The sequence below is a fragment of the Trichomycterus rosablanca genome, chromosome 14, assembly GCF_030014385.1.
Source record: "Trichomycterus rosablanca isolate fTriRos1 chromosome 14, fTriRos1.hap1, whole genome shotgun sequence".
Taxonomy (NCBI): domain Eukaryota; kingdom Metazoa; phylum Chordata; class Actinopteri; order Siluriformes; family Trichomycteridae; genus Trichomycterus; species Trichomycterus rosablanca.
The window spans coordinates 27,137,938-27,150,156 of record NC_086001.1 but is presented as its reverse complement, the minus strand read 5'-3'; the positions used below and the strand labels follow the sequence as shown (position 1 = coordinate 27,150,156).

Genomic DNA, 12,219 nt, shown 5'->3' with positions numbered 1-12,219 from the left:
TGTTATAAATGTATTTATTATTTATAATGTTATAAATGTATTTATTATTTATAATGTTATAAATGTATTTGATTATTTATAATGTTATAAATGTATTTGATTATTTATAATGTTATAAATGTAATTGATTATTTATAATGTTATAAGTGTAATTGATTATTTATGTTATAAATGTATTTGATTATTTATAATGTTATAAATGTATATGATTATTTATAATGTTATAAATGTATTTGATTATTTATAATGTTATAAATGTATTTTATTATTTATAATGTTATAAATGTATTTGATTATTTATAATGTTATAAATGTATTTGATTATTTATAATGTTATAAATGTATTTGATTATTTATTATGTTATAAATGTATTTGATTATTTATTATGTTATAAATATATTTGATTATTTATTATGTTATAAATGTATTTGATTATTATGTTATAAATGTATTTGATTATTTATTATGTTATAAATGTATTTGATTATTTATTATGTTATAAATGTATTTGATTATTTATAATGTTATAAGTGTATTTGATTATTTATAATGTTATAAATGTATTGATTATTTATAATGTTATAAATGTATTTGATTATTTATAATGTTATAAATGTATTTGATTATTTATAATGTTATAAATGTATTTGATTATTTATAATGTTATAAATGTATTTGATTATTTATAATGTTATAAATGTATTTGATTATTTATAATGTTATAAATGTATTTGATTATTTATAATGTTATAAATGTATTTGATTATTTATAATGTTATAAATGTATTTGATTATTTATAATGTTATAAATGTATTTATTATTTATAATGTTATAAATGTATTTGCTTATTTATAATGTTATAAATGTATTTGATTATTTATAATGTTATAAATGTATTTGATTATTTTCTGCTTCAGAACTGAACAAGGATTTCTGCTGCTCCTCGTGTCCACGTTCCTCTACAACCCAAAATCAGCTCCACAATCACATCAAGAGCTGCAACCATGATAAATTTGAGACTCTGGTGAAGATTAAGACTGAACATGAGGATCTGACGCCCACCAGAAGCTCCAGTAATCAGCAAACGTCCTCTGGTACTGTCAGCATTAACACCTCTCTCAGTCCCACACAGGAAGAAGGAATTGTCTGCTCACAGTGTGGGAAGAGCTTCAGTTTCCTGAGTTTTCTCAAAATACACCAGCACATTCACACTGAAGTGAAGCCGTATCAGTGCTCACAGTGTGGGAAAAGTTTTAATCAACAGGGTAATCTCAAAGTACACCAGCACATTCACACTGGAGTGAAACCGTATCAGTGCTTACAGTGTGGGAAGAGTTTTAATCAACAGGGTAATCTCAAAAAACACCAGCGCATTCACACTGGACAGAAACCGTATCAGTGCTCACAGTGTGGGAAGAGTTTTACTACACAGAGTGCTCTCAAGATACACCAGCGCATTCACACTGGAGTGATACCGTATCAGTGCTCACAGTGTGGGAAGAGTTTTAATACCCAGAGTGATCTAATAAAACACCAGCGCATTCACACTGGAGAGAAACCGTATCAGTGCTCACAGTGTGGGAAGAGTTTTAATAAACAGAGTAATCTCAAAATACATCAGCACATTCACACTGGAGAGAAACCGTATCAGTGCTCACAGTGTGGAAAGAGTTTTATTACACAGAATAATCTCAAAACCCACCAGCGCATTCACACTGGAGAGAAACCGTATCAGTGCTCACAGTGTGGAAAGAGTTTTTTTACACAGAGTAATCTCAAAATCCACCAGCGCATTCACACTGGAGAGAAACCGTATCAGTGCTCACAGTGTGGAAAGGGTTTTAATCAACAGAGTCATCTCAAAACACACCAGCGCATTCACATTTTACAGAAATGATGCTCACGGTGTTGGAGCTGCTTTGCTCATTTATCAGCACTTAGACACAAGTGTGACTCATCAGATTGTACCAAACAAGCTAAAATATAAAAATATAATATATAGTGAGTGAGTGAGTGTTGGGGAGAAATGGTTAACCATGAATGAATTATACTGTGTAATTAATAGGTAATTAATTAATATTAATATTAGTAAAACATTAATAAGTAAATAGTAATAATAAAAGTATAAATCTTTAGGTTAAACTATTACTGGGAAATAATGTGATTATCTATAGTGGAGTGAATGGTGGGTAGAACCAGGAGGTTTAGAGCCTGATGTAAGTGAATGCTATCAGTTAATAGTGGAAGTGAATTAAAAAAAAAAAGGTATTGGATCGGCTAGCATATACTGGTATTAGTGATACTGTGCTTGATTGGTTTTCTTCATACATTTCTAGACGTGTACAGTATGTTCACAGTAACTCCTGTTACTAGTGATGTCCCTCAGGGCTCTGTCCTGGGGCCTCTACGATTTATAATTTACTTGCTTCCTATTGGACGTATCTTTAGGAAATACAACATTCAATTTTATTGTAATGCGGACGACACCGAGCTATACCTGTCCACTGTGCTCACGGCTACTCTTCCTCCTCCATCTCTCTCTGATTGTCTAATAGAATTAAGAACATGGTTCTCTTACAATTTTCTCACATTAAATGCTGATAAAACTGAAATTATTCTTATAGGTAGAAAATCTCCTCTCTCTAAATCTAACAAATTCTCAATGATGATTAAGAACTCAGTCGTCTCTCCTTCCACTCACAATCTTTCATTTCATGCACATATTAACAACATCACACGATCCGCTTATTTACATTTACGTAACATAAATCGTCTACGTCCATTCCTTTCTCCTAGAAGTGCTGATGTTCTTGTTCATGCCCTGGTTACATCTCAGATTGATTATTGTAACTCTCTCCTTTTTGGTCTACCTCATATGGGAGCTAGAGCTTTTAGCCCACATCTCTGGAACTCTCTCCCTCCTGACATTCGCACCATTGATTCAATCCCTAGTTTCAAAACATATTAAAACGTATTTCTTTAAACTCGCCTACCCTTAATCTGTGTTATTAATTATGTACTGATGTTTTGTATTGTAAGGTGTTTTGAAAGGCACCCATAAATAAAATGTATTATTATTTTTATTATTATATGTTGGCACAGATGTTACTTATACTTGTTTTTCACACATTTTCATAGTTTGGCTTATACAAAGGTGGAAAGTAACAAATTACATTTGGTCATGTTACTGTAATTGAGTAGTTTTTTTTGTGTACCTACAACCTGTAATTTTACTTTTACTTAAGTATGTTTTGTATTAAGAATTGTAATTCGCTACATTTTAAATAACTTTCGTTACTGAGTTAAAAAAAAAAAAAAACAATAAAAAAAAGTCGACATCAAACCTACTTGTACCGTTGCAGTCGTAGTCGCAATTTAACTGTTACGGGACGTGTTTTGTTCCATATTTTTATCAGTGGGAGAGAAATGCTACAGATTAGACTGAGACAGGGTGATGTGTATGAAACAGAAGGAAACTGCTGCTACCGTGGGAATTAGAAGGTGTTTAGTTATTATTTTAAGTAGTGTTCACTTTTAATTTTGGTGACGCATTGTGTGCGCAGGTTTATCAGCATAACAACCTGTTTATTACTCAGTGGCCAGAGTGCGTATTTTTCTGCCCTAGATTCGAGGCCAGCTTAGGGCAAAACTAAAGCAACTGGGGTGGGCATTGCTCCCCCTGGATTTTCTCACTGCCCGCCTAAGCAACACAGCCAGAACCGGGGCTGCATATCATTGTGTTAGTGTTACTGAATCAATAAGCTCCACTTGGCTACAACTATTAAGATTTTGGAGTGTATATGTGGGAATTTGTGCACGTCCGGATGTGACAAAAATGCCCAGGTTTTATCAAGTTAAGTTGAGGTCAGGGCTGTGTGACACTGGAGTTCCTTTCCATCAACTTTTCTTCATGTTCATCTGCCTTGAAAAGCCAAGGGAGCCTCTCAAAAGTGCATAAAGCCAGGTTATAGTTCTGTATTACCTAGTGACATGTACCATTCACCACAAATGTATTAAGTCCTACAGTACAGGTACAGTCAAATCAGTGGCGGCTGCTGGTCTTTCAAAGAGGGGAAGCTCATTGTCGGCTTACATTGTAAAATTTGTCAATTTATTTATACATAAATTCTGCCCTCCGTTCCTTTTCAAGAAAATGTCCTGAAATGGGTTGCAGTTTGTCTTTCGACTTCACTCGCAAAATCCGCGATGGGACTGAAGCTCCCAGTGATAGCTGTCTATCAAAATGGGATTCAGCCTTTCGACTGATCCTCCAATCATCTTGCAGAAGCTCAGCGTCCAGACCCGCCCACAGCTCCATTCACCCCCAGAGACGCTCAGCGTCCGGGGGCGGGACAAAATCACGGCATTTATCCAATGACCGGCGAGTTTCGAAGCAATGAAAAAAAAAAACCCATGCAGCCCCATAGAAGTGAAGAGACGCTCAGCTTCTGCGGGCAAATGCATTGACGCTAAGGGAAAGTATGATAAGTAGCTGATTCTGAACAAACTCGTCTTCGAGATGAACGTGTTCTAACGCATTTGTAGTCAATGAAATGTTAACACAACTGTACATATTTTACCATTTAATTTTTGACATTTTAGGGGAAGCTGAGCTTCCCTTGCAGTCTTAGAGAAATCGCCACTGAGTTAAATATATATCGTGTAAAAAAAATTCTAAAAATGATAAACTTACATTTTAATGTAATAAGCAATGTAAATTGCAATGAAAATGTTCTGTTTCATTCTCTTCATACTCATGCTGTAGTACACTGTAGTACTGTACCTCACAATGACAAAATAGCGTTAAATAAAAATAAACAGAAATACTTTTAAAAACATGTGATTGTAATTTGTGCCTTGTTTACTGCAGAGTCAGTTCGTGCAGGTTTGTTCATTTTTTAATGTTTATTAGCCGAGAACGAGATGAAAGAAACTGGAATGTCAGGCGAATGTCCAATATAAAACTATCAGGGTTAAACGCATGAACACATTAACTAGCAGACACACGCAGCAACATCCACCATAAAACCCACAGCAACACTAATAAGGAAGTTATGACATGAGTTATGATGTTCTGATCCAACTACACTGAAACTTTGTGATTGGCATTAGGCAGCCAAACAGTTTCTTGGTGCACTAAAAACCAGCTCCTTTGATTGGTCGGTAATTATGTCTATTTCTCCCCTTTGTCCCGACCCCTGCGCCCCCACGCCCCGCCCCTGCAGCTACAGGTACAGATCAGTTTTGCAACACGCTGACTGAGATATTTGTTGCAAAACTCGTGGCGGGCAGATTTGAAACTGTGCTGCAATGTTTTTATCCTCACATCGAAAATATAAGTACAAATGTATTTTTTACAGGTACAAATCTTTTTTACAGTTACAGATTTCTCTTTTACAGATACAAATTTTACAGATTTTTTTTACAGTTACAAATGTATTTTTTACAGGTAAAACATTTTTTTACAGTTACAAATGTGTTTTTTGCAGATCCAAATTGTACAGATTTTGTTTTCACTGGTGCAAATCTTTTGCTACATATTTCTGCTGCTTGTTATTAAACTCACCTGTGGCTTATTTGAGTGGAGAAAACGTGGTGAGTTCTTGTTGCGTTCTTGTTTTTTAGTGAGTTTTCTTGCTAGAAAAGAGATTCATGAAGCTTTTTGAGGTTGATACTGGGTGCTGCATTTGTTTTAGATCTTCTGGACTTGCTCGGTCGCGCTATTTCTACTTAATAAGGTTTTAGTGCGCATTTACACCCTGTTTTACGGTACTGATCACATTGCCCACACTAGCCGTTTCAGTGCACATCTAAACCCTGTTTTACGGTACGATGCTTTGACTTTAAGTACAGAGATTACAACAGAAAGAAGTAACCAGTAGGTTTCTTTGCTAAGAAGAAATTCTGCAATGTTTTCTAACACAACAACCACTACAAAGTACACTGTAAACACTGTCAGTACATGGTGACTACGAGTGGTTGATTTCATATTAAAGTTTATGTTACGTTTTGTTAGGATTCAGTTGCAGGAAAAGCTGCAGGAAGTAAAAGATGTTCAGGATGAGGATGATGTGAGTTATGAGAGTAACGAGGAATGCTTCACCCAGTGTCTTCCAGCATCACCATCATTCTTTTTCATTCCACACTGGAGCAATCTACAAAAAAATCACTTAAAGGGTCTGCAGTGGACAAATGTTATTACAAAAAGTGTTCGATTTGTTCACCCATATTACAGTTTTACATTTCTAGAGTTACTACAAGGTTAAAGTCATTAGACTGAACATTTTGTGATTGACTGTCCAGTTGATGTAGATGTTGTTGTGCACAGTGAGCTGAAAAGACGACCTCTGAAAGCAGAAGAACAAATCGATGCTTCCAAGAGCTCTTTATCTACAAAACCTGCAGAAATGAAAGAGTTCTGGAACTGAGTCTGGTTACAGAGATGAAGCTCCAACTTCTGCTGTTCTGAAGTGTCTTCTGGAGACCAAGAAACAAGGAGAGGAAACATGAGAATGAAATGTTTCTTTTATAACATTCTGGATCCAACATGGTTGAGTATTTGCAGCAGTAGGAACAGAGGAAGCTCTTCCTGTTGGTATTAGAGCTTGGACGTGACCATTTTCTCAGTTTATTACAGTCCTGTAGAGCAGCGTCTCTTATCCAAGCAGTGGATGTTTGTTTTAGAGCTTTTATTGCTTTGACTTACCCTTTCCCAAACAGTGTCCTCCAGCTTGGGAATCATCACAGCAGGTAGTGAACCAGCACCCTGGTAAATCTTCAGTTCTCCGGGTTTCAGGGGCCTTGATTTATTCAACAGAGAAGTAATTTAACATGTAAAGAAGAGCAGTTTAAGATGTATGTTAGATGTATTTTATATTTTTGTTTAATCACAGTTATTAAATAATAATTAGTTAATATAATTCAGAAATTAATAAATTATATTGTATTATAGTGTTAAATTGTGGCCTATTTTAATGGGATTATGCTTTAATGCTGTATTTTTTTAAATGTATTTAATCCAGCACAATGGTTAAACTGCTGTGAATGGAAATTTTATATTTTATTAGTTATTTGCATCAAACTTATACGTTTCTGCTTTCTTAGTTCAATTAGCAGAGGTAGAAGAGACTTTTGGAAGGTTACTTAGGGGCAGAGATATGTTGACCTTGGCATGGGCTTCTTGCTTCCGTGGGAATGCATGGGTGTCAGGATGGTGTGTGCGGGGGTGCACGCGCAGTTTTGATACGGGTGCATTCTTGTGCAAGTGTATTCATTAACGGATTTATGTTCCCTACATAGTGCACTAGATAGTATTTTAGATATGAATTTATGTTCCCTACGTAGTGAACTAGATAGTAAATTAGACAATTGGTTTATTTTCCCTACACAGTGCACTAGATACTGTATTACATAATTAATTATGTTCCCTACATAGTGCACTAGAAAGTATAACTAGATGATGATTTGTGTTCCTTACATAGTGCACTAGATAGTGTATTACATAATTATGTACCCTACATAGTGCACTAGATAGTGTATTACATAATTATGTACCCTACATAGTGCACTAGATAGTGTATTACATAATTATGTACCCTACATAGTGCACTAGATAGTGTATTACATAATTAATTATGTTCCCTACATAGTGCACTAGATTGTATATTTGATCATAGATTTATGTTCCCTACTTAGTGCACTAGACAGTATATTAGACAATTGATTTATGTTCCCTACACAGTGCGCTAGATTGTATATCAGATAACGGATTTAATACGCGATCGTATGAATAAAGTCTGTGTCGCCTGTGTGCGTGTGTGTGTTCTCTTGGCCGCTCGTTCTAGATTCCGGGAGATTTTATCTGACATGCAGGAATCAGGGAGCCGCTATGTATATGCGGGAGACTCCCAGAACTTTTTCTGTACTTTATTTTACAAAAAGCCAGAGTGTACAATGAGGGGGAATTATGTTTCTTATTATATAATTGTTTCTCAACAAAAACCCCAGACTTCATTAAAGTTTATTACATTAATAAAATTACTTTTTGTTCACCTACTAGCTGTAGTGGGTTTTCACTGCACATGATGAACTAATTAACACAAAATCATTTATTAGTCAAAGCAAATTGATGATACATTCACCTCACCCTAGTCAAAATATCCTATAGGATTCCAATAGAAAAAATCCTATAGGAATCTTATTGGTTTTCTATCATATTTTGGAACCAATCCTATAGGAATCCTATTGGACATCTTATAGAAATCCTATTAAACATCCTATAGGAATCCTATTGGACATCTTATAGGAATTCTATTAAACATCCTATAGGAATCTTATTGGACATCTTATAGGAATCCTATTGGACATCTTATAGGAATCCTATTGGACATCCTATAGGAATCCTATTAAACATTCTATAGGAATCCTATTAAACATCTTGTAGGAATCCTATTGGACATCCTATAGATATTCTGTTGGATATTCTATAAGAAATGTTTTGGCCTCTAAATAGGAATCCTAATATTCTAATATGATTTTATCTAGGAATTTTATTTGATTTACAGATAAACATTTGAGAAATGCATATTAAAATTCCTGTATGTCTTATTATACCTTTTGTTTAAGAGTATTCTACATTAAAATTAAAATTAATAAATAAACAATTATTAATTGGTAATTTAAACAATTTTATTATAATTAAGTAACAAACAGACAAACAATGATGCAAGCAAATAAATACATTGACAGACAAAAAGGCAACAAAGGCTAGACAACAAAATCCTACATCTTTCTCGTCGCCATTTTACATTCATCTGCACACTTTTGGGAAATGGCTTGTTTGATTAGTCTAATATCTGTGCCAAATTTTTTCCTGATGTAGTCTGTAAAACAAAGAAACAACAAAAAACAACAAATAATTGTTATATTCATTTTAAACACCTCATTTTTAAAAGTGCTAATGTACTGTATGTTAGAAGGAATGATGATTGTGGTTTCTACCATCAACATCACGCAATGATACACTCATCCAATTTTTCAGAGCATTTGGGAACAAGTCATTGGTTAACAATTTACAGCTGGTCTGTAGCAATGAAAGTAAATTAATATTTGAAAATTGATGCAAACAATTTACAAACCCTGTATAAAAGCAGGGATGGAACAGACTGTCACTGCACTCTCTACCACAGTATTGTATATTCAGTCTTCATAATGTCTACAGAAAGACATTTTAACAAAGAAACACAGAGCATTTGTAACTCCTAAGGGGCCATGATGTGGTAAATTCAGTTTTTCTACACCATGAAAAGATCAGTTTACATGCATTGAAATCTGAGATTATTTAGCATGTGATGCTCTAAAGACTGTGGTTTAAGCTATATACTGTAATGTTACTGTCAGCATTATATAAAACAAATATTTCCACTATAGTGTTTCCAGAAAATAATTAACTCACTTATTATGTCACACACTTTGTCTGGATCCAGCTGAGGTTTGGCCTCTCTTCCCCTAAAGGCGTTTGAGCACTTCCCTGTGTAGGTGTGTGTCGCCAACTTTCTTCTCCCAAAAACAGCCAGTAATAGATCTTTTGTTGATTTCTTTGGGTCTGTCCATTTTACATTTGCATACTGCTCAGAAGTGATTGCTGTGTTGGGTCCAATTTTAACCTAACAAAAATGACAATGTTTAGACATTCAACTAATTTAAAATGCCATTTTTATGTTGCCTTTACACATCTTAAGGCAGTGAAAAAGTACAAACCAAAAATGTTGCATACCATATAATCCAGAGAAGTAAATATCAAACACTTTCTGTGCATGATGGGAAATATGTACAAATATGTTACCCTAAGAACTAGATATTGGACAGACAGACCATACGTACAATAGTACTTATGTACATGATTCTTATCAGGACTGGGTGAAACAAATCCTATGGCTGGGGTGGGGAAACAAGGGCCAGAGTCCAGCACAGTTTGCTGATTCTTCTGCTCTGACACCATAAATAACGTGTTCATTACCTGCTCAACTGACCCAGGTGTGCTTGGGCAGGAAAATCACCAAACTGACATAATCTGCCCTCTAAGACCATAGTACCCACTTCTGTCCTAAACATACTTTTACATCCCAAAATCAGAAGAAAAGTTGTGACAGTATGGAAAATGCAAATACAATAAAAACGCAGTGTTTTTTACATTTACTTTGACTTTTATTTTATTGCAGACAGTAGGAACCCAAGATATATTTTATGTTTTGTCTAATCAACTTGTTAATGTACCTCCATTCCTGCATTTTACACCTGCAACACATTTCAAAAAAGTTAGAACCGGGCAACAAAAGACTAGTAAAGTTGTGTAATGCTTCAAAAAACATATTAGTTTAATTAATAACAGGGCAGTAAGATGATTTTGTATAAAAAGAGCATCCCAGAGCGACTGGGGAGGGGGTCACCACTCTGTAAAAGACTGGACAGGCAAATAGTGCAACAATTCAAGAAAAACATTTCTTAATTAAAATAGTAAAAAACTTGTGTATTTCATCAACTACAGTACATAATAAAAAGAACACTTTATAAAACTTATAAACTTTATAAACCCTTTCTAAATCATTATCTGTAAGCTTGGCACTGTATCCACAAATGCAAGTTAAAACTTTAACATGCAAAAGATGAAAACAGATATTAGCAAGATCCAGAAACACCACCACCTTCTCTTGGCCTGAGATCATTTAAGATGCACGGAGGCAAAGTGGAAAAGTGTCTTAAATGAACTCAAGCCCAGAGAACGTGGTGGTGTTTCTGTATCTTGCTAATATCTGTTTTTATCTTTTGCATGGTAAAGTTTTAACTTGTATTTGTGGATACAGTGACAAGCTCACAGACAATGGTTCACAGGTTTTGGAAAGTGTTCTTGAGTCCATTCAGTGATTTTCACTACAGAATCGGGTCTGTTTTTAATGCAGTGCTGCCTGAGGACCCAAATATCAGTCAGACAATACTGGTTTTCAGTCTTCTGTCTTACATATAGATATTTCTCCAGATTCTCTGAATCTTTTAATGATATTATGTACTGTAGATGATGAAACAGACAAGTATTTTATGTTGGGAAATGTTACTCTTCAACTTTTTGTCCACACAGTCTTTCACAGAGTGCTGAACCCCTCCCCATTTAATTCTGAAAGACTCAGTCACTCTGGGATGCTCTTTTTAAACCCAATCTTACTGCCCCTTATCAATTAAACTAATATGTTTTTGTAGCATTACACAACTTTACTAGTCTTTTGTTGCCCCGTTCCAACTGTTTTTGAAATGTGTAGCAGGTCTGAAATGCAGGAATTGATGTTTATTATTAAATAAAATAAAGTTGAGCAGATAGAACATAAAATATCTTGGGTTCATGCCAAAGTAAATGTAAGAAACACTGCATTTTAATTTTATTTGCATTTTCCATACTGTCCCAACTTTTCTGATTTGTGGTTGTAGTAAAAATTATGCTATCATATTCTTCCTTTCATCAACCACTAAAGTCATGCAACAATGCATTTTATTCTCAGCATGTAATTTTCATCATGTTCAGAATTACTGTATAAACACAGACATACAATGATTTGTTTGTTTTTACCTGTGTGGGTAAGGTAGTTACAGTCTCATGTGTTTGCATTTTTTTATTATTATCTGGCGGTGGCAACACTTTCTCTGTCTCATGTGGGAGTGCTAAGGGGATAAAAACAATGTTACCAGACTGTATAATTTTAACGATTAACAGTTTTTGAGTGATTATGACTTTTGTTAGAAAATGTTTGCAGCAAAATATTATGTATAATTTAAAATATTAAACATAATTAAAATGACGGAATTATGAAAATAATCATGAAAATGTTGAGAATATGTCCAAGCGACTGAGAAAAACTGTATCAAAAACATTTTACCTCAAAATAATATATATATATATATATATATGTATATACAGTGTATCACAAAAGTGAGTACACCCCTCACATTTCTGCAGATATTTAAGTATATCTTTTCATGGGACAACACTGACAAAATGACACTTTGACACAATGAAAAGTAGTCTGTGTGCAGCTTATATAACAGTGTAAATTTATTCTTTCCTCAAAATAACTCAATATACAGCCATTAATGTCTAAACCACCGGCAACAAAAGTGAGTACACCCCTAAGAGACTACACCCCTAAATGTCCAAATTGAGCACTGCTTG

The 12,219-nt window shown here is 34.4% G+C and overlaps 2 protein-coding genes across 2 annotated transcripts in view; one reads left to right on the top strand and one right to left on the bottom strand.

Annotated features, from left to right (window-relative positions):
- LOC134326771 (zinc finger protein 850-like) overlaps window positions 1-1,980 on the top strand; it is a gene marked incomplete at its 5' end in the record, with an annotated part of 251,417 nt that extends 249,437 nt beyond the window's left edge. Inside the window, one exon of the mRNA XM_063008929.1 lies at window positions 1,394-1,980. Coding sequence (XP_062864999.1) covers window positions 1,394-1,899 — 506 coding nt within the window. The remainder of the gene's footprint in view (window positions 1-1,393) is intronic.
- Window positions 1,981-8,665: 6,685 nt separating this feature from the next.
- Window positions 8,666-11,707, bottom strand: LOC134326929 (early boundary activity protein 2-like). The gene is made up of 3 exons (XM_063009028.1): window positions 11,620-11,707; window positions 9,457-9,667; window positions 8,666-8,884 (listed from the first exon to the last, which is right to left on the bottom strand). The coding sequence occupies exons 1-3, from the start codon at window positions 11,656-11,658 to the stop codon at window positions 8,784-8,786; spliced, it is 351 nt and encodes a 116-aa protein (XP_062865098.1). The 5' UTR covers window positions 11,659-11,707; the 3' UTR covers window positions 8,666-8,783.
- Between the last annotated feature and the right edge of the window lie 512 nt (window positions 11,708-12,219).

What these genes read in the sequence shown, in the direction of transcription:
- LOC134326929 (XM_063009028.1), bottom strand. Translation starts at nt 11,658, where the DNA reads ATGCAAACACATGAGACTGTAACTACCTTACCCACACAG. An exon ending in TAACTACCTTACCCACACAG is followed by an intron (nt 9,668 to 11,619) that starts GTAAAAACAAAC and finishes CATTTTTGTTAG; the next exon opens with GTTAAAATTGGACCCAACAC. An exon ending in CAAAGTGTGTGACATAATAA is followed by an intron (nt 8,885 to 9,456) that starts GTGAGTTAATTA and finishes TTTGTTTTACAG; the next exon opens with ACTACATCAGGAAAAAATTT.